At 40.9% G+C, this 22,304-nt stretch overlaps 2 protein-coding genes across 5 annotated transcripts in view; one reads left to right on the plus strand and one right to left on the minus strand.

The window, feature by feature from the left end:
- The window catches only part of Mcm9 (minichromosome maintenance 9 homologous recombination repair factor), a 72,251-nt gene that overhangs the window by 10,332 nt on the left and 39,615 nt on the right, over positions 1–22,304 (plus strand). For all 3 annotated transcript variants that reach the window (XM_052751330.1, XM_052751328.1, XM_052751327.1), the window contains exons 5-7: positions 913–1,113; positions 4,614–4,739; positions 6,111–6,230. In XM_052751330.1, the coding sequence (XP_052607290.1) occupies positions 913–1,113; positions 4,614–4,739; positions 6,111–6,230 (447 nt within the window). The remainder of the gene's footprint in view (positions 1–912; positions 1,114–4,613; positions 4,740–6,110; positions 6,231–22,304) is intronic.
- On the minus strand, positions 9,232–21,555 carry Asf1a (anti-silencing function 1A histone chaperone). 2 transcript variants are annotated; one of them, XM_052751332.1, is made up of 5 exons: positions 21,165–21,268; positions 15,890–15,961; positions 15,666–15,781; positions 11,462–11,638; positions 9,232–10,059 (listed from the first exon to the last, which is right to left on the minus strand). In XM_052751332.1, exons 2-5 carry the CDS (start codon positions 15,897–15,899, stop codon positions 9,847–9,849), a joined length of 516 nt encoding a protein of 171 aa, XP_052607292.1. In that variant the 5' UTR covers positions 15,900–15,961; positions 21,165–21,268; the 3' UTR covers positions 9,232–9,846. The 2 variants fall into 2 exon arrangements, with proteins under 2 accessions (XP_052607292.1, XP_052607291.1); XM_052751331.1 differs by lacking the exon at positions 15,890–15,961 and having other exon boundaries at positions 21,165–21,555.

The raw sequence follows: 22,304 nt of genomic DNA on the forward strand, positions 1-22,304 counted from the left end.
AAAATTTAACAGGGAGTACAGTAAAATGCCATTATTCCGGATTGACTTTGAAAGGCATCAAGCATTCACTTATGAAAACGCTCAGAAACACATATGTAAAAGACACATTTACTGCGTTTGTCTGCATTTGGCAGTAAGTTGCATTTAGCTGGAAATGTTTCTGGTCGTGTGTGCACTAGCACCGCCATTTTTATGCAGTTAACACTAAGGAGCCCTTTTCCAGGAAATCCAAAGCTCTGCAGATTACATATTACTCAGAGATTTAGAGTGAAAGGCATTTTGTGTCATAAAAACATGTGTGATAATCTGCCTACCAGGAACAGGTTTTCCTCGGGTAGGAAGGAGCAAGTTGGTTGTTATTTTCTGCTTTGAAGTAGAATCAGTATCCATTGATTTATTATTGTTCATTCCTTCATTGAAAAAGGCAGGAGACTGTGTGTAAAATATTAACAAAGTGAAAGTGAACACATGAGATAGTAAAGTACACGCCAAACAGCACAAGGCTGTCTCCTTCCCCAATTCCAAGCTAATGCAGTTTCACTTTCTGGCTGATTAGTCTCTAAGAGAATTGAGAACGTCGCCCACCCAATGAACAGTGATAAATAAATCATCTAGTACACTATTCCCAGTAAGCGCTAATAGTTGTGTGGTTATTATATAGCAGATTTCAAAACATAAAGATGCTGTCTTTTGACTTTATTCAGAAACAATTACTTGTTGGGGGGTTGAGAATCTGGGGTATCTTGTCCTAAACTTGCTAATTGCTTTCTGAATGAGTGTACGTATTTGGGTAGGTGGGGAAAAGGAGTGTGTGGGTAGCTTATTTCTAAGTTCTGGTCTTTTGTCAAATGACCCAGTGCCAAGCCACCATGCATGACATGACCACTGGACTCATGTGGTGCTTTTCCTTAGGGGATGACCTCACTATCTATGGGGTGGTAATGCAACGGTGGAAGCCCTTTCAGCGAGATGTACGCTGTGAAGTGGAGATTGTCTTGAAATCCAACTATGTCCAAGTGAATAATGAGCAGTCCTCAGGGATGGTCATGGATGAGGAAGTCCGAAAAGAATTTGAAGACTTTTGGGAACACTATAAGAGTGACCCCTTTGCAGGTTTGTGACTAAGGGCATAAGGCTCGTCATAATTGTTGGCATTCAACTCAGTAGTTAAATGTGATATGATCTGCAGACAGCTTATGTGTTGTGCAGGTCAGTGGCTTTATTCACAGGGTGTCATTAGTCAGTATCTCTAATAGCAGTCTTCCACTCAAGCCCATTTCTGGCATTGAGATTTTATTTGTTGTGCGTAGTGTGTCTGTGCAATTCTGTGAGTACGACTGTGTGTGCATTGTGAAAGCCAGAGGTCAATCTTGTGTTATTCCTCAAGAACTATCACCTGTGTGTCTGCCGGCCTCCTCCACCAAGTGCCTGACTCAGGTAGAAGCTCGTAGATTCGCTGGTCAGTGACCCCCAGTGATCACTTCTCTCTGCCTCCCCTGTACTGGGATCACAAGCATCTGTCACCATGCCCAGCTTTTTATGTGGATGCTGGGGATTCAACTAAGGTCAGTCTTCATGCTTTTATGCATTAAATATATTGATTTCTAGAATATTCTGAAATAACTCACTGAACTCACTGTGTTAGCTTAGGATTTTACTTTTAAATATTTGGGGATACTTTTCGTATTAAATTTTTTTATTTTACATACCAGCCAGTTTCCCCTCCCTCCTCTCCTCCTGTTACCTCCCTCCCTCTTTCCTACTCCCCACCCCATCCACTCTTCAGAAAGAGTAAGGCCTCCCATGGGAGTCAACAAAGCGTGGCATAGCAAGTTGAGGCAGGACCAAGCTCCTCCCCGCTGAATCAAGGTTGAGCGAGGTATCCTTTCATAGGGAATGGGCTAAAATAAAGCCAGCTCACGCGCCTGGGACAGATCCTGGTCCCCCTGCCAGGGGTCCCACAAATAGACCAAGCTACACAACTGTCACCCATATACAAGGCCTAGGTCAGTCCCATGCACGCTCCCTAGCTGTCAGTCTAGACGGTGAGCTCCCACACGCTTGAGTCTAGCTTAGGATTTTAAAATAGGGAGTTGAGTGTAAAAGACTGATGGAGATGATGCACAGGACACATTTATCTGATGATAGCAGTAATTCTGACTGAGCTTACATGAGTATTACATGAAATAACACATCACAGCCTTGGGTTTGTAGAACATGCTTTTTATTAGAAAAAAAAAACCACATGTATAAAACATGAATTAAATCTTGTTTTCATTCTTCTTTGGAGGTATCCTGAGAAAAATATTTACCTCCCATCTAATGTATATTATTCTCAAGTCACAAGCTGAACCAGACACTTACTTGGAAAAATAAGGCTTCCATTTGTCTATAGGGGCAGTTTGCCTCTATTTTGTAGGATCTTTTTTAATCTTCCATGTGTAATCTTTATGTGATGAGGGTAGAAAAGGGCCCAAAGTTCTCTACACTGTGGCTTTACTAAGCAAGCACTTGAGGAATCATACATTTCAAGTTCAGTCTTTGAACAGGTCCTTATAAAGAATGTGTAATGCTTCTTTGGACCATGTTCATTCCTGTGCTAGAGCTCATCTGCCTTCATTACATCATGTTCCTCCCTGGCTATTCCCTAGATATTGAAGATCTGTCTTGTAATGAGGAAACTGTAGCTATGTAACTCATTTGTCAGATAAAGGACAAAAGAAGTATAGTAGTTAGGAAGACACTGAAAATCAGGCCACACTTCCTAGTATGAGTGAGCCCCTTCTTACTTTCCTAGATACTGGTGTGCTGTATTCGACCATTGTGAAGTCGTATGTCTGTGTCTTACTGGAAGGGAGAAGAGACGCTATATCCAAAGGGCATCTTTTCTCTGCAGCCCAGTGCTGCTCCTCTTGGGTTTGACTTGCTTCTTGAAACTGTGGGCACTGACTAGGCTGCCCCAAGTGGCTTTGTTCTGTTCTGCAGGGAGCCTGGTACTTAGGTGCTAGACAGAACCCCAAACATAGTACTTGGTTCTGTAGGGCCACCTGAACTCATACTGTGCCGGTTCAATTATATCAAAAAGGTTTTCTGTAAGGTAACTGGGGGCCATGACGTTTAAGTAGGAAACTTAGCCATAGACACCCTAATAACATGGTCTAAAACTAGAAATTTAGAAGGGACTGAATGCATTTTGTTCCATGATAAAACTGTAGAAATGGAGGCAGCAAAGTTGAGGCTCTCACCCAAGACAAGTGCTGGGACCTGTGTGTAGGCTAGATAATGTGGTCTTTACTATTGATAATGTGGTCTTTACTGTTGGGGTGTCCCTTCAGTCAACACTGGGACCTGTGTCCAGGTTGAAAGAGCCTGTACCCATTACCATTTTGGTTATGACTTCTGCTGGCATGTGAGTTTTGGCTTAGCTCACTTACTCTTAAACATGTTTCTTGGGTCCCTTCTGTTTTGATGTGTAACCCTTGGATTTTAGTCAGAATCTCAAGTCTCCTTGCCTTAGAGCCCTGATCTTTTGTTTCTAGGCTTTCTATCGAGAAGGAAAAGATTCCCTCTAGTAGTTAATGCACTTCCTAGATCTACTATATCTTCCTTCTGGCTTCTTTTTTATTGAAGGACTCCTTTCTTTGCTATTCCTGTTGTTCTGGGCTCATCACCATTGATTACTTACCACTGAATCAATATTGAGTCGTTACTGGATGGGTTCCCCAAACCAAAAACTATTCTGGTTCATTGCAAACAGTAGTCTTTGTATATGAGACTATCAATCATGGCAAGGTTTGGGGAAGACTCATTAGAATCTTGTAGACTGATCAGACCAGCAACTGGATGAAATTCTTTATTTATCAATATGCTAAAATGATTCCCAGATGTCATTAAGACTTCAAGTCTTCAACTTGGATTATTGACTGGGGGTATAGTTTGCAATGATCGTATTTTGCTGAGACCATAATAACTTATTCCAAATAAAACAATTTTCCAAACAATCAGAACAAATGCCAAGTCAACTTGTAAGGTGGATTAGCTTTCCTTCTTTCTCTTGTACTTTCAGAAGCCCCACAAGCTCCAGCTTACCTCTTTAAGTTACTGGTTATTATAATGCCTCATTTCTGAGACTGAATATTTTCCTTCTAACTAAGTAGTGGCATAATTTTAGTGACATTACCAGAGAACACATGACTGCATTAGGTTAAGAGATAGGGCTTGGTAGCTAAAAGTTGAAAGAGAAAAGGAAACTCTTTTTTATGGTATATTTATAGAAACTTGAGTAGGTAGCATTGGGGGAGGGGGGGTGACACACTTTTCATGGCACTAAATTTAGAACCTAAACAAGGTTAGTGAGATGTGGCAGCATATACCTATAATCCTAACACTTGGGAGACTGAGGCAGGAGGATTGTGCATTTGAAATCAGCTTTGGCTACTTTGCAGGACCATCTCAAAAAAAAGACAAAGCTACTCATGCTCTTTAGTCATTTGACTTGGCCTCCTTTGTCAGTTTAGATTGGCACAAAGAGTATGTTTATACGAAAATGACTACAGGATAGGGAGATTTCAGTTAGAGTTTATCAGTAACTTCTGGTCTTTTTCGCTTCCCAGGGAGGAATGAAATACTGGCCAGCTTGTGTCCTCAAGTGTTTGGGATGTATCTAGTAAAGCTTGCTGTGGCCATGGTGCTGGCTGGTGGAATTCAAAGAACTGATGCTGCAGGAACAAGGGTCAGAGGTCAGTACCTACTGGCACATTTGAGAAATACTAACACAGAGGGGAAGACAGACCCTTTCGTTCTTGAACAAAAACTGCTTGTTGGGGGGTAGGAGCGTGAGTTATAAATGACGCACGTGTTTGAAAATACCAAAGTGAAGTACATTACTTTGTATGATAACTTAAAGAATTAATTTTAAAAACTGCTTGTAGTTTCTCATAACTGGATTTTTCATATAGTCTATATCTGTACTTATCAGAAGCTACACTCTCTAATTCCAGAAAGATGAAAGAAATCACTAAATTTTTCAGTGGTTATATACTACAAGCCTGTAAGGTACACAAAATTGTCTCCCTTGTCTCAAAAAAAGAGAGAGAGAGAGATTAGAACTGGTGTGTCTTAACGTCTCCAGGTTGGCCTCCATCTGGGACTGTCGACTGCTCCAGTCCTGCCTGCTGACTCTCCTGCTGGTAGACAGCAGATGAGCCGTCTGCCAGGAGTTGCTGCTGTAGGTCACATTCAAGCAAAGACTCCTCCAAGTGTGCGACACTGACGGCAGAAAGCTCCCGTGCGGCAAGCGCGGCGCACACAGGCTGTCAGTGACCAGAGTTAACCCCAAGACTAAGCCAGGTCGTCAGCGGAACTCTTAAGACCGCAGAGCACAGGGGCAAATAAGCAGAAGCATTTTAGAAATTGTATATTCTGACCATCTGTTAGCTGCAAGGCACTGTGCTAAATGCTGAGCTGAAATAATGGTTTCTTATTAATATATTTAGAAAATACTTATTACTAAAGAAATTTGTCCAGGAAAAGTATCTACCACAGGACAGGTATGTCCATTTATGTTAAATGTGAAAAATGAGTGCTTACTCATTTTAAGGTAGATACTTCACTAAGCTATGAAAATTTACAAAAATGAAAATGTTTTTATTTAGTTAATATAATCATAATGATTTGATACATATAAAGGCACTTATAAAACCCCCAACATTTAGAAGTACTTAAAAATAGAAAACCTTGTATGACTTATATGGATAGCTTTAATCACAGTAGTTTGGATTTAAAAATAGGTAAAACTCAGAAAGTTGTTATAAGTCAAGGATTTTAAAAATGTTAAACATGGGCCTAAGCATCTGGAAATAGCACACACTGTTAAAATATTTAAATTTTTCAGTGTCACATTCAGTAATCAAAAATTGCTGTATTTGTGACAGCTAACTTTTCTAAGGATTTTCTCATTAACTCCTTCCTGAAGAGCCTGGCATAAAATTTATCAAAATGCCATATAAAATTTATAAAATTTCATATGGGCCACTTTCTTTTTTATTAGCTATATGGCGTTCGTAGATCTTTTAAGAATTTTGACCTTTACACATTAATTTTTTTTCTAGGTGAATCTCATCTTTTATTGGTTGGGGATCCTGGCACAGGTAAATCCCAATTCCTCAAATACGCAGCAAAGATTACACCAAGGTCCGTACTGACCACAGGAATTGGATCTACTAGTGCAGGTACTGTATGTGACAATGTTAAGTAAATTAAAATACCATTAATACAGAAACTAACACAATTCTTTTCTTATGAAAAAGTACCTGTTGTAAGATTCATTTCAAGTAGTTAAGTTACTGCCAAAAACTGAAGGAAATGTAACTTCCTTTTTATACTATTAAGAAAATATTTCAAAAAGGCCCGTGTCCCCTAGAATTTAGTTTTATGTAGGAAAATGTAAAGATGTCATTTTATAAAGATCTACCAAGCAGAACATCAAAGTAGGGAAATTTATTTTACAAAGTAAGTAGATAACATAGCAACAGTGGCTCCTAATGTCACCTCTTAGGGAGATTTGTGTGTTTAGAAAGCATATGTTCATATATGTTCTAGAGATTTTGTCCATATATGGTAATAATACTTCAAGTATATTTAAGAGCCTTTACAGGTAGACTGTCAATATCTGGTTATAAAGTGACAGGAAATTTAGGGGAAATTATTTTTAAAATGTGTCAATGTTTTCTATTTTTATAACTTTGATTGTTTCTCTTGTTCTTCTAAAAATAGGGCTTTGGTTTCACATACTTTATAGATGTTGTTACATGTTAAGATAGCCTCATTTCTGTAGTCTCTTCTCAAGAGTTCTTATGAGACATTGTCAAAGTTTATCATAAAAGAAAGCACCCCAGCTGTCCCATTTAAAGACTTTAAACACTGTATTAATAACTGCTGGTAAGATGGGATCTATGAATAGAGAATACCACAAGAGAAGGAGTGGGTATCCAGAGCACTGCTATACATTTTGAAATCCTTCTGGCCTAGTGTGCTCTACATGCTAAAATCAGCAAGACACTGTGTGAATAATTATATGAAATGATTCCTAAGCAATTATGAGGAGTGTCAAGAAACAAGCCCATGCTACCTTGCAGGCAACTATTAATGTCAGACTATTAACACTGAGGAAGTAGTACAGTAAATGGCTATGGCTTTAAGGTGTTAATGATCATGTAAAGTGAATTAGCACTTTTCCCATGTTTTAAATGTCAATATCATAATCCAAATGTGAGAAAAAAGATTAGTAAAGATTTTACAATTGTAAAAACTTATTGGAACTTTTTGCACACTCCAAAGATGTCAATAGCCTTTTATCGTTCTTTTGCAATCCATCAGAATAAGGCTGTACATAGTAACATAAATGTATGCATGTGTTGCAGGTCATACTGTATCACTATGGATTGTGGTATAAAACCATGCCATAGTCTTTTGTTTCTTTAAATTTTGTAGTACCTTTCATTTCTTTATTTTGTGTGTGTGCATATATGGAAGTTAGAGAACAACTTGTGGGCATTAGTTTTCTCCTTTCACCATGTGAATCCTGGGGATTGAATTCAAGTAGTCAGGCTTGACAGCAAGCACCTTTACCTGCTGAGCCATGTTGACAGCACCCCATGGACTTTCTTCGTAAAACTAGACCCTTAACTATAGCGTAAAATAGTAATAGAAAGTTAAGGACCAGACAAGGTTATGAATGAGCAAATGCATGCATGCCTCCTGAGTTTCTGGAGAGTTTCCTTAACTCAAATATTACCTTCACAACCTACTCAGCTAGCTCTTCAGTAGCATAAATGGGGAGTGTGTGTGTGTGTATGTTTGTGTGTATTTCTGTTCACCAGACATTTATTTACTCAGATAAAAAAGAGTAAATGGTGCTGGGCGTGGTGGCATACGTCTTTAATCCTTACACTCAGATCTCTGAGTTGAAGGCCAGCCTGATCTACAAAGTAGGTTCAGGACAGCCAGGGCTATATAGAGATGCTATCTCAAAAAAACCAAAAAATAAAAAAGGGGGTAGGGGGACAGTATCTAAGCCTTTTAGCTATAATTCAGACATAATGTCTGTAAATGAGGATGAACAGGAGGGAAATCCCTGCATGCTCATTTCTTAATTCTTATAAATAGTTACGTTATTAATCATTTTTTATCTTTAAATTCTATGGAGTAGTAGCATTTAAAATAATAAAAGGCAATAGTTTTATGTCTCAAACTTTTCTGACAATGGGATCTACATTTAAAAATTGATATAAAAACCTAAACGTAAAATGTCATTGCAGAGTGGTTTTTATAATCAGAATAAATACTCCAGTGAATTGCTTTTCTTGATTTTAGTTTATATGTTTTATTCTAACAAACTTACTCCTCTGTGTTGATCACTGAACTCTTGTTTTAATGTTTTCTCCTAATTACAGTTAGACAAAAATGAGATTTTTCTTTTCAAATACTTTTAGTTGTCAGAAGTATTTTATTTTTTAAAATCTATGAACTGGGTTATGGACAATACTGAAATAATCTGGAGTATTAAATTTCAAAGTTCAACATTTAACAAGACTTTGTTTCACAAATTCACCTTTTAAAATAGCAAGAAATATATACAACTTAAGAGTCTGTATTTAAACAAATGCCTTTTCCTTTCCTCAAAATGCTTTTAAAAGTGCAGTATAAAAGCTTAGATGTGAAGGCACTGCATAACTTGCATCCTATGGCTATCCTGTTTATCATCAGCAAGAGTCAAATGAAAATATTCTACTGTAAATTTAATGGAGCAAAACCTTGAGGAGGTACCTATTTCTCATTAAAGAAAATAAGCTTTTGGCCCATTTATTTGATAAATTTCTTTCTAAAATTGCTCTTCAAAAAAATTGTTTGGAAAAGCTGTCTAGAATATGTCAACTACAGATATACCCTGATCTTATCACTTTAATGAGAACCAGAGGAGATGGGGGATTGGGAAAGTAGCCAGCCTATAAGGATAAAGCTAAGTAGACCTTTCTAAATGACCTCCCCATAGCAGTAGTGCCAGCAGCACAACTCCAGAGTTTCTGTAAACTGAATGGCAGATCTGAGCCATTGTAAGCTAACCCTACACTTTAGACCTTGCATTTGCTCTCGCTGTGTTGAAATCTCTGGACAAAAATGATTTGTGATGGTGGTTTCTCAGTTTTAGAAGTAGGGAAGCATAAACCATAGTCAGAGGGACCTCAAAGGCAGCCACATTTATTATATAGAAACCAGAAGTCCAGTGTAACACAAGCTGTGGTGGTAGCCACAAGATGCTCTGGGATGGCCTAGAGAAACCTTAGTGGGATGTAGTTGATTTCAGATTTCCTTTTTAAAGACATCTTTTTTGCTACAGAATGGAAGTTTGCTCCTTAAATTAAAAGGACACTGTCTTCACAAGAAAAAGCATTTTAGTTGAAGTAAACTTTGTTCTTTTAAAGGCTAGTAAAAAGTATTATTGTCCAAGAGGCTAAAACACCTTCACAACCTGGTCTAATAATTGATAACTTTTCTTTTTTTTTTTATAAGTGCTTTAATTACATATAAAGGAGAAGAAAATAATATATATACTTTAACCAGATTAGTTTCATGAACAAATAAAATAACACATTAGAGAAAAAAAGTACTTAAAAATAGTTGTATTTATATTCCACAATTTGCTCAAATACTGGTTTTCTTATAAACTTTCTACAGGATGTTTTTAAACAAATTCTTCACATTTCACCTTGACTATGTACTTACGGAACTTCAGGGAAATAGTTCTGTTTTTAATAGCTTAATCTGTACTAATGGGATGGCACGTGGTCACATGCAGTCCATGTGGGATTCTAACATGACATTCAGTGAGTTTTCTGACGTGGACCATCCCTTTGATGCTGAAGGTAATGCATCTGTTGAAAGAAGGGACTGTAGATTTGGGTTACTGCTCTCTGCATCTTCCAGTTTTTCTGTGTTATCTTCCCAGTTAATGTGGAATCTTGTGACTCTGGGATTAGATGCCAAAATATTTCTTTGAAGCTATAAAGAGAAACATTTAAATGGTGAGCACCAGGAAAGTTAGATTACCATATGCAAACTGACTGGTTCTGCTGGTCCTTTTAAAGGACTAAATTCATATAAATTTGCATGAATTCATATGCAAAGGTATCAGCAAGTGAAACACTTAAACCTAATAAGCAAGGACTATAATAGGGAATAGCTAAAGAACTATTAGCCCTTGGAAATAAGGTAGGGAAAACTCCATCTAGATCTTTCACCCTCCAAAAAGTACCTTGCTTTTATACTTCTGCTTCCTAAAGAATAAGGGGGTACTTCTGTACACCCTTTAGAGGATGTTTTTAGTTAAATAAGCATGTCTTCAGTCTAAAGTGTTTTCAGGCTGGGAACATAGCTCAGTGCAAAGGAAGTACCCTGCCTAAGTCCCTAGATTGAATCCTAAGCACCAAGAAATAAAACACAAAATCAAAGACTTGAACAGTTTTCCTCAAAAAGAACCTCTAATTACTGGGATCTTAACTGTGATTTATTAAAACTCATTTTTAGAAACAGTATTCTAGTTTCTTTTACTGCTATACAAAGGTTCAACCAAGAGGAACCCTGGCTCAACAGGATGTCTCCAAACTATAGAAGGCATACCACCCCACTGGCAGAAGGCAGAACTCTAGTTTGTGGTAAGTCTGCCATAGAGAGTACCACAGTAAGCTTATTTAAAAAAAAAAAAGAAAAAAAAAATCACCAAACTAAACCCATTAATTGTTCCCAGTGGGAAAAAACCCTAAGATGCTACGTGTTTTTAAGACTACTGAATCAGATTTTGATTTCTCAGAAGTTGTCGTCATCAGAAATACTTGACACCTTTAATTTAACCTCTAAGGATAGCAGGTAGCATCACATATACAGATATTTCAAACATTAATAAAAACAAGTACACAGTGGGCGTGGTGACAACTGTAATCCTAAAGCCTGGACAAGTGAGGAAGGAAGAGTGCCACAGTTCAAGGTCAGCTTGGGTTACAACAGAAAACCCTGTCTCTAAGCCATAGCAAAGAAATGAACAACAAAACCACATTCATCCTCTTGCCACAATTTTAGGAATAGTTATAGGCAAAAATATTTTAATCACTTCACTACAGAAACAGGACATTACATGTCCTCAAGGTTGAAATGAAATACCTAATGGTGACAAAGGCCTGCTCTTTGCAGGAAGCTAAACCATCTGAGACTCAAGGTACCCACCCAACATTAGTACCTGGAGAGGCAGGACTGAGGTCATCCATGCAAATGGAACAATGATTAGTTTGTTCAAGTGCTACAAAACTTCAAACTTGCTTTAAGGCCACGTTCATAGTGCAGAATGAAATAGCAACCCCCTAAAAACTAGATAGTACAAGTAATTAAAAAGGAATAGTGAGAAAATTACCTTAGAAAAATCTGGTTTTACTGGTGGATTTTCCCTTAATTCTGTTTCAGTATATTCATTATTTACATAGTAGCCAACTCTAATAAATTCTTGACCTCGATAGGTGCAAGTAATTAGCACAACTGTTACCCCCACTGCGTCTGCATCTGGAATGAGCCCTGGATTCGGTGCATCAGCCTAGAATAATTTAATAAGAAACACATAAAAAGGCTGTTAGTGGCAGGTACAGTGAGCAAGTTTCAATTACTTTAGCACTACTTGAAATCACATTAGTGGGAGAAATGGTTTTTATTAATTAATTAATTTATTTATTTTTGGCTTTTAGAGGCAGAGTCCTGCTATATAGCCCTGGCTGGCCTGTACTGTTCAACCCAGGCTGGCCTCAAATTTATGCAATTCTTTTGCTCTGCCTCCTGAGTGCTAGAATTTCAGGTGAACACCACCACACTCACCATACCCACCAAATGTTCTTTGGTGGGAATTGGCTTATACCTAGGAAATAAGGTTCCCATTTCTCTGTATTAGTCCTGGTTACCCTCAGTACTTAACAAGCATAATTATCGCTAAAAAAGGAAATAATCGGGGCCGGGTGGTGGTGGCACACGCCTTTCATCCCAGCACTCGGAAGGCAGAGGCAGACCGATCTCTGAGTTCAAGGCCAGCCTGGGCTACCAAGTGAGTTCCAGGAAAGGTGCAAAGCTACACAAGAGAAACCTGTCTCGAAAAACCAAAAAAAAAAAAAAAAAAAGGATATAATCCTGGTTTTACTGTATGGTGATTAATTACCTTTTGCAGTCTTAATTTCAGTCCCAAGATACTATATGCCAAATTAGTTTCACAGAACTTATTCCAATAAATGTTTATGCTGTCAGCTTCCATCTTCTATCTGAGACACCTAGGTTCTTTGCCACCTTTTGCAAAGACTTCAGTAGTAAACTATGTAAAACTGACAACTCAGTTCAATCCCTAGCACAGCTAAATAAGCAGTAAATATAAATAGTGAATAAAACTGACCCTGGATCTTAAAAACTATATAGCAAGTTTGAAAGAATGAAAATCATATTGTAAGTAGTCACTTTGTTGGACTCGAAATCTAGTGTACTGTTTGAGCCACATACGCTGGAAATTCAGTGCAGGCCAAGACTGTTTAGGCAGATGATACCAAAGACTACATTTGAATCATGGTAAACCTTGAGGAATGAAGGAAGTGAAACAATAGAACTAGAAGACTAAAAATACCAGGGAAGGCTGGGGCCATGTCCACAGTAGTGAGCAAGACCTGGGCTAAGACCGACTTGATGGAAAGAACCACAAACTAGTAAGACACAGTTATGGCTGAGGCATCCGAGTACAACCTGACACAGCCATTCTGTGTGATAAACAGATAAACTCTCGCATAACAGTTTACTGTTTTCCAGCACCAGAGAACATCCTGTGCATGTGAACACTTCTGTAAATACTTTAGCTTGGAAACTTTAAGACTGTTTAATATTACACACACACGTAGCCGACACTAGAAGCCATAAACATTCATGGAGACTAGAACTCTCAGTCACCTTCAGCTTCTCTTCCTCTTACCTTGTCGCTCTCAGCCTCTCACTTCTAAAGGCTGGTGTTCATCTTCATCTCCTGTGCAGAATACCGCTAAGCTTTCTACCGTGTCTCAGTTCCAGCCTGTTGTTTATATTGCTGCCATTTAACATGGAGCTGTTTCTATCCCTTAGATACTTGAAACCTTAGATGCTTTAGCTCCTTCTCTAGGAGATAAACATCTTTAATTCCATTTATAAGGCTCTTTACACTATGTAATTCTCACTTGTGTGTGTGTATGAGTAACAATTTGTTTGATGTGCTGGAAATCTTTCATGCCTCTGTGCCTCAAGCAGTACCCTTGGCTGTAAAGTTCCTTCCTCCACAACCTCCTGAATTTATTTCTTGATATCTTCATCAAACCCATTTTCCAAGCAAAGTCCTTTCTGACTCAGAAGGTAGCAGCTTCCCTTTTTTATGTGTTTATGTTACTTGGCACAAATCTCCCGATATATGTCTTAACTATCTAAATGCAGCTACAAGAATTTTTCATTTTAGAATTTTCTCATTACTCAGTTCCCATCCTGATAGGGTTTATGATCCCTTTGGACAGACACCAAGGGTAGGGACATAAACCGTCTCCTGTAGAATATACCCTTTGTCCTACAAATCTTATGCATCTCGGGGTTACTTTCAGGGTATCCAAAGGGATTCTTATATACCTGGAAATGAGTGAATATAAATAAGAGTTCAGTAATGTTCCTACCACCCAGCAAATTAGTTGTAGCTGTGTCTCTGTTTAAAAACATGAGCTTGAGCAAATTTGGGTCAAGAAATGTGCACACCTCTCAGGTCATTAAGGATCGAGAAGTGATGGGGACCACTTTTGTTGACCTACTCCTGCCAATAATGGGCAGATGTCTGGATATCTCCCTGCTGGTCTTAGACCCACTCGGAAGAAAACAGCGGGCCAGGAAAGTAGGACAGTTTGCTCATAACACAAAACAAAACGTGTAGCTTAGTTTCTTTTTGTTAATAATTGTCAGACTTTGGAAATTGCATAGGCTAACACATGACCTAAATCACAGTGCTTTCTCTGTTCTTTTTGGCAACATTCACACTGATACCAACAAAAGCTACATACTGCTATGAGATTTTCCTCACAGCACCGTGGCAAGCCAAAAGCTTAGAAGTATTCTTAACATAAACACAAAAGATTCCCAAAGGCTCACTCCAAAACCAGCAATACAAAGGGCATATATGACTATACATTAAGCTGAGCTTCTTTTACTGACTACATCGTGAATTATCAGTACAGTATGTAGTCCCCAGGCTTATGTGTCCAAAGAAATCCTGCCTCCTTATATGAGAATAAAATAATAGTCTTAATTAATTACAGATGTAGCAAATTTTGTCAGTAATTTGCTAGTTCCCTTATTCCTTCTGGCATTCTTAGGAGGGAGGTCATTAGTGGGGTCACACGTCTGTGTAAGCAGAAGCATCAGGACTGACTGCGACTGCAGGGCCTCCGTAGGCCCTCTGTGTTGCCATGGCTTTCACGAGGTTATGCACACACACAACTCCATTTAATGGCACTTTAAATTAAAGTGTTACAGCCTTTCAATTATTGTAGTTGAGCCTTTCTTTGCCATTTGTTTATATACACTAAATTATTTGGGGTTTGCTAACAGCAAGGCATTACTTAGTCCCAGTTCCTCAGTTATGTGTCTAAGAGGCAACTTCTCTACAGTGTGCTCTTAAGCAACTCCTCGCCCCTTTCTAATGGATTTCTTCAAAGCCAGTATTCATTGAAATTGTCCTGTCTGTGAAGGGAGAAATAGAGGTCAGGGAGAGGAAGTAGATTTTTCTCCTGGATTCTGCCTGCAGCAAGACGCGGTTAGGCAGAAATACTTCCAACAAAAATTAATAGTTATTTAAAAGCTAGCTCATTACCTCTTGCAGTATTATAAATAGCTTCCTCTAAGAAGCATGGATAATTGAAAAAAGTCACTAGTTTTATATAGCAATTTAATATGAAGTAGGAGAAATAACACTTACAGAGGAGACCATGTCTCCAGCTTGTCTCCAGCTTGAGCACAGACCTAAATATGTCAGAGGTATCTAAGAACATGCTTTATACTAAGAGATTCCTACTCCCAAGTTAACGGGGTATGGACGTGTCACAACGGTCCTCTGTAAAACCCTAGATAAGAAGCTTCAGTGAAGCACCAGACTAATCCCAATGGCTCAAGTCACACATCTCCATTTGCTAACATGTCTTAGCCTTGTGCTTACTGACTGCCAAAGTGAGGTTGTGACATTAAATCAGCAGATGCATATTACTAACCAGAACACCATCTGAACACACGTTTGGGGACGCTTTCATCTTGAGAAACTGTTCCACAGGACAAAACCAAAACCAACCTTTTGTGCCATGATACAGTTAATGGTGTACTGTGTTCTGTCTAGTTCCCGAAAGTCAAGACACGACTACCTCTGCACACAGACTCAAGTACAACTCCTTTATAGCAGACAGACGCTGCCTGAAATGACAGATCAGACTACAAGTGGAAGGAGATGAAGTAAATTACCCAACACAAAAAGGATAAGAGCTCTGGGATCATTTACTCTATTAGAAACATATTTGGCATGCATATTGGAAGAGTAATCTTACCTGAAAAACAAACATATGCCTTCCTGCAGGAACGGGGCCCACTAAAACAGAGTCTAAAACTTGATCGTATTCTTCACTTTCTGCAGAGCCCACATAGATAATTTTCCACTCCAAGTCTAGGATTAAAAACCAAAAATATTATTTCATACCAGCAATTATATTAACAGATGATAAAGTCTTCCTTATCCAGAAAGATATGGAAATGTTCCTTATGAATTTCTTACCAGAATTCATATTTTATTCCAATAACCTCTCCAAATTCTCTTTCATGAAGTACTGGTCCCTGGAGAGTGCTCCTCACATATAAAACGTGAACAAAAAGTGGGGAAACACGAAAAGTTTGCCATAAGTATTCATAAAGCAAATGGTAAGTACTCAGAGACCTCCTTTAGTAAAGAACACCTGCAACTAATCCCATTGCCCAAGTGATTTACTCTGCAATCTCTCAGCCTCTTTTTGTGGCCATTGTTAGCCTCTTCGCTGAGGAAAAGGTGCCCTGTGGAAAATCATTAGCAATTCTTCCTTGTGGTTCAGAAGTAAGGAGGGTCTTCAGATCGTCTGATCTAAATGTGTCAGTCTGTTATCTCTTCACTCTTGCTGGCTAAAAGAATAACTGACTCTTGCTGGCTAAAAGAATAACTGATGATGTTTGTACTAACTTGTAGTTACCACTGATGCATATTACCACTATACCAACTGTAGCTAAAGGCTACTCTGGGGCTGTTTCCTCTTGTTACTCCTTTCTGCTATTCATTCTTAAAACCAGAAGAAGAAACCAAGATCCTTACACCTCTTCATACAGCAGGAACACAATACACTCAAGTACAACCTAAGACTCACCTTGTAATTCGATCTAGATTTCACTAAGCATCTTTTTAGAAAAGTTTCTATGGAGAACAGAGAGGAGTCAAACCATTTCTTTTTGAAGGAATCTGCTCTTTAAACACAGCATGAAAACACAGACCTTCTCCTACAGTGTTGAGCAGGTGTGGTCCATGCTTGGCTTCATTTACAGTGAGACTATACTGAGCACCTCCTAAGGTTTGCTTCCCTGGTTCATTCTGGGGAATGTTAACAAAGCCTTTTTTGTGTGTAATTATGTAGGCATTCCTTAAATTTGTAAGCGTATTGGTATTTCTTTGTATTTGTACTATATTGCAAACTGAAACTTTTAAAATTTCAACTTCTTTATTGTTTGTAATGTTTTAAAAGTCAACAGTTACTTTTTGAGGACCTATTATATCATACCTCTACCACAGACTAAGGCTATTTGTAATTCCAGCTTTTAGTACATTTCCAGATTCAGGGTCCTGCATCTGGCACCTCATAAGATCACTTATTTCTTGATGGATCTAGGAAAAGACAATAAATTATCTGACCAGAAAGAACAGCAAATACAGTTACAAATGAAAAGAGCCTGCTCAGAGTGTTCAAGAATAAGCAAAGAGCCAGGCAGTGGTGGCTCACGCCTTTAATCCCAGCACTCGGGAGGCAGAGGCAGGGGGATCTCCATGAGTTCGAGGCCAGCCTGGGCTACAGAGCAAGTTCCAGGAAAAGCAACAAAGCTACACAGAGAAACCCTGTCTCAAAAAACCAAAAAGAAAAAAAAAAAGAATAAGCAAAGATACAGGGACTTTGGAACAGAGAGAAGGTGCCCAATCATATGGTTGGGATGGGGAGCAACACAGTCAGATCATGTGAGTTTTGATGCCCATCATTAAGGACTTTGGCTTTATGCTGAGTGACATGGAAAACCACAAGTTTTCTTGTTGTGCTGAAGATCAAAACCCGGAGCTTTCCAAATTCTAGGCACCCACTTTCACCACTGAGCTACAGCCCCAGCCCCTCAAGGATTTGAGCAGAGAAGTGCCAGGGATCCACCTTTCATCTTAAAGGATCTTTTTAACTGTTGTGTTCTGTGTAGATTGTTCGAGGGCAAGGGAACAAGCGATGGTTTCAGCAATTGAGGATAGAAATTATGGCGGTGTGCATCAGTTATCCTAGATAAAGTTTGGAGATGGAAGCAGCAGTAGCCACCTTTTTCTCTTTTAGGTGTAAAGAACATAATCAGGAGTTAGTTTTATATATGTTTGGAATGTCTATTAGATGTTTAAGTATAGACACAACATAGGTCAGATCTTAAAAAATTGAAAATTGGCAGTAATACATCAAGACAAGGAAATGAATGGGGTTCCTAGGGACTTGGGACTCAAAGTTGACAGGTCAGGAAGATGAAGAATTAATAAAGTAGTTCAGGAAGCTAGTGGCCAATGAGGGAAGGGATCTAAAAGCCAACTGAAGAAACTTTTAAGAAGGGTGAATGAGAAGCTACTAAGTTACCTAAGGTGAAAGGGCCTTGTCACTTTATACAAATGCTTTATCAAAGGTATCAAGCACAATCATACTATGTATGTGTTAAGTAAACAAGAAGGCTGAGACCAGGAGAAGCTAAGTCATCTACTAAAATTCACACAGCTTACAAATCAGAAGTAAAATTCAAGGTTGGCTGCTGCTACTCGAAATCCTTGGCTTTAAAAAATCAAAAATAACACTGGGTAAATCTTGCTCGAAAGATTTAGCTCTGAAGTAATGGAATTAAAGAACACAGAAGGTAGGAAAGGCAGGTAATGGGGAGCTAGATAATCCAGCCGCAATAAGCACGAGCAGTAACCCAAGGAACGGGCTGGCACACACTGGGTTTTAATGCTATGGCATGCTTACTTATTAACTGGTCTATAGACCCCCTTTTCCTTTTCTAGTCCTCTGCATTTTAGGAAGTTAAAGGTAAGGCCTGTGGCACCTCAAGTGACTAGCTGGAATTTATTCACTCTTTTAAAAAGCTCACTTTTCCGTTTAATCGTGGTAATCCCAGGCAGAAAGTATCTCCATGTGTGAAGGGAGGGATGTTACCAATTAATTTTAAGTTAATTACACTGTTGGGATCTGTGGTCTAGTAGAAAGTATAAAGCCTTTGCATCAGAATAGGCCTGAACTTTCAAAGTATAAAGCCACAGGCTCAGTCTTGGTGCACTGCAAATATTAAGCCCTAGAAATTGCAGGAAGGCCAATCAAACTTGTACAGGCTTTGCGATCCAGCATGCTAAAGCCCCTACTTAAATCCCTTAAAAGTTTTTAAGCATTTATTGTTTATGTCTGTACATGGGCACTAATGTGGAGGTCAGAAGACAATGGTTGGAGTCAGCTGCTCCCTCTGCTGTGTGGATGCTGACCTCAGGGGGTGTGGCTGGGTAGCTGGTGGCTTTACTGGCTCAGCCACCTCACTGGCCTTTACATGCCACTTTTTAATGGGCTCTACTCTTAGACATAAGCCCTATAAAAGAAATAACAGTATTATCTTTACAGCAAATACTACGTAAGGCTTCTTCTGAAACAAAGCTATGGGCAGCTTTCAAAGGAAAGTTAAAATATTTCAAGACAATTGATGAGTATAAACGGTGGCTAACAGGTGGGTTGGGGGTAGAAACAAATTATAAACTCGGAATTCCCTTTGAGGTATCTTGCAGTTTGATCTCAAGAACTTTAAAAAAAAAAAAAATCACAGTACAACCAAAGTATGGAACCTAGAAAAAGAGCTTTTGCAAAATAACTCAACTCCATTCCCTTACTCCACACAGCCTCTAGATGGAGTATACAGGAATGGCACCTTTTGAAAGATTCCTTTGCAGTTTTGGAATGACTCAGCTTAAAATACCCTAAAATAATGGTGCCCTGGTTTTGAAGTGTACTAGGGGCAGGCATATTCTTGACATGAGTGATACTACTGTGAAAGGATCCCAGTTTAAAATGGAACCTCATTTGATTTCTGTGGATGGCTGGTTTCGAACTATCCGGTGTAGCAACCCCATAACAATATCCTACATCATGTCTTCCTTGTACAAAGTTGACTCCTAAAATGGAAGCCATCGCTTAAGATACCTGTAATATGAAGAACTCTTAATGCCTAGAACACTGCTATTGAGTTAGAATGGACTCATCCAAGCTTTTTTCTTTATATTTGCTCATTTGTATATAAATTGGCAGTTCAAAAAAAAAAAAAACCAAAAAACAAACCAATGTTGGGTTTGGAAATGGGTCTGGTGTGGAAATGCTTTCACTGATACTATGAGACAGTAAGTAAGTAACAAATGGAGTTTTAAGCAAAACACCCTTACCCTTACATCATCACAGCCTACTCGGAGACTACTATATTTTAACCACAAGTCATTCTTCAAAATATTTCTCACATATTAAATGTATGTGCATTTGTACTTTATATACATATCAGAAACAACAGAAGGATACATTTTAAAGAGATGGTTGTGGTTAGCTAAGAGTGGGGGAAAGAGCTGTGACTTCCTTTTTACAATTTTTTAAAGTTTATTGCAACGGGCATATATTGGTTCTTATAATTAAAGTTAACATCCTACATAAAGTACATTGTAGAGATTAAAAACTTTTAAATGAAAAAAATTCTTTCCGTCATGATTAGGATAAGACTCTTAAAGGCATTTTGTCGAAATACTTCCAAGTCCCAAGATGTGTTCCTAACTAACTAAAATTAACACTGATGAAGTTAAACTTTTTGTTTCAAATTTTGAAAATTTGAAGCACTAATTTTAATAAAATCTAAGAAAAGTGATAAGAAACCCACATTTTAGCTTTCTAAATTCTGCATTACTGCACTATTTCGCTTTTTTTTTTTAAACCGTAAAACGTACTTCAGCAAAGAGTTAACCCTTTATTTCCTGGCCAACGTTCGTATTTCCTCCATCCACCTGGACGTGGAGTTGTTTTAATTGCATCTTCATACGTTCTGGGGAAAAGCTTTCAGACTTTACAGGAGCCAGAGATGAAGCGCCCTGCTGCTGCTCTCGGGCAGGATGGAACTTCCCAGCCCGGCACTGTTTCGGAGAGATTTCCCGTCCTCCTGGAGAGGCGTCCACACCGCTGGGGAGCCTGCGCGCAGCATCCCGGGCGCCCGCGGGGAGCACGGCGGGGAGGACGGCGGTCCCCGGGAGCCCGGCGCCCAGAGGCCGAGTCAGCGCCCGCCTTCCGCGCTGGTTGGTGGAGGGAGCCGGGGAGCGGCGCGAGGACAGCCTCGGCGGGGCTCGGGCGGGAAGGCGCGGGCCCGCTCGCCCCGGGCGGCCCGGAGCAGGCGTCGTGCCGCCGGGTAAGATGGCTCCGCTCCCCGCCGGGCCGCGGGGCCCCCGGGGGCCGACGAGGCCGGCCGCACGACCCCCGCGGGCGCCTCGCGAGCCGGGGCTGTCCCCAGCGCCGCCCGCCGCAGACAAAGCTGACAACATGGCTCCCTCCGCCCGGGCAAGTTGCTCGCAAGTTGCGGTGCGGCCGGCGGTCCCTCAACTTCAAGTTTCCCTCGCATGGCCGCCCGCCCGCCCTCCCGCCGCCCTCCCGACCGCGGCCCACCCCGCGCGAGGCCGGGCCGGGAAACTTTAACGTCCGCCGCCGCACTCCGCAACTGACAGCCCCGGCGCCCCTCACCTTCAGACAGGTCCTCGATGCACTCGAAGGTGATCTCGAACTGGAACGGGTTGTAGAAAGGCGACGGGTTATCCAGCACCACTACATTGTTCACCTGAACCTTTGCCATATTTTGAAGAAAACACAAACAATGGGGCCGGGGCTGGCGGCACCACAGAGTCCCGCGCGCGGCCGCTCGGAGAGCGCAGACCCCCGCCCCGGCGCGGCCCGACGTCGTGCAGCGGCGACTTGAGAAACTTTTTTTTTTTTTTTTCCCCCTCCTTCCTGCCTCCCCTTTTTATTTACACGGCAGCACTCCACCGTGTGTTTTGCAGCTTTCCTATTTCACTCAACTACAGCCCATTCTGCTCTGATAACTAGCAGCGTTGCGCGCGATTGGCTGCCCCCGAGCTCTGACCCTCCTCCTCCAGCGAGGGCCGCGGCGGCGAGCAAGATGGGCTCCCGCTCGCGGAACGGACGGGAAACTTTCAGTGCGGCTCCACCTGCTGGTGTGGACCAGGACAAAGGCGCAGAACAAAGTGAGTGGAATAGGGGCTGGGAGGCCCGCGCGGAGGCCGCCGCCGGCGGGGGGGCGGGGCGGCGCCAGGCCCCGCCCCGCCCGCCCGCCCGCCGGGCCCGCGCCTCACGTCGGGCGTGGCCGCGGCGGGACGGAGGGGGCGGGGCCCGGCGAGGGGGCGGGGCCCGGCGAGCCGTGGCGGGAGGGCGCGAGCCGGGCCCGCATGGGCGAAGCGTGGGGTGGCGCGGGGGCGGCCTTTGGGTGTTCGGGTTTCTCCCCGCCTGGAACTGACGTTCGCCCGCTCAGGGCCACGGCTTTTGCGGGCTCTGCTGGGCTTGAGCAGATGAAGATGCGGTTTTCTGCACTCGTCAGGCCCCCCCAGCTTGTCTGGTGTTGCTGGTGATGGTCGGGAGTAGGAAGAAGGCTTGGTGGCCATGGGAGTCAATCGCATCTCCTAGACCCCGTGTCAGCTCGAAAGGAGCAAGCCATTTTGGAAGTCAAGTTCTTGGGCACGACAGTGTGGTTAAAGATATACAAAATGAGGGCGGGGTAAATTCACACACACACACACACACACACACACACACACACACACACACACACGAGCCCGGGGGGGGGGGGGGATCTGAATATACGATTTTGGC

The sequence above is a fragment of the Peromyscus californicus genome, unplaced genomic scaffold (genome assembly GCF_007827085.1).
Source record: "Peromyscus californicus insignis strain IS unplaced genomic scaffold, ASM782708v3 Scaffold_22__1_contigs__length_63687245, whole genome shotgun sequence".
Taxonomy (NCBI): domain Eukaryota; kingdom Metazoa; phylum Chordata; class Mammalia; order Rodentia; family Cricetidae; genus Peromyscus; species Peromyscus californicus.

Excerpts from the sequence above, each read along its gene's own strand:
- Asf1a (XM_052751331.1), bottom strand. The coding sequence starts at position 21,273 with ATGGCAAAGGTTCAGGTGAACAATGTAGTGGTGCTGGATAACCCGTCG. Across the intron at positions 15,782-21,164 it reads CATCGAGGACCTGTCTGAAG|ACTTGGAGTGGAAAATTATC; the intron begins GTGAGGGGCGCC and ends TTTTAATCCTAG. Across the intron at positions 11,639-15,665 it reads GGCATATGTTTGTTTTTCAG|GCTGATGCACCGAATCCAGG; the intron begins GTAAGATTACTC and ends AAATTATTCTAG.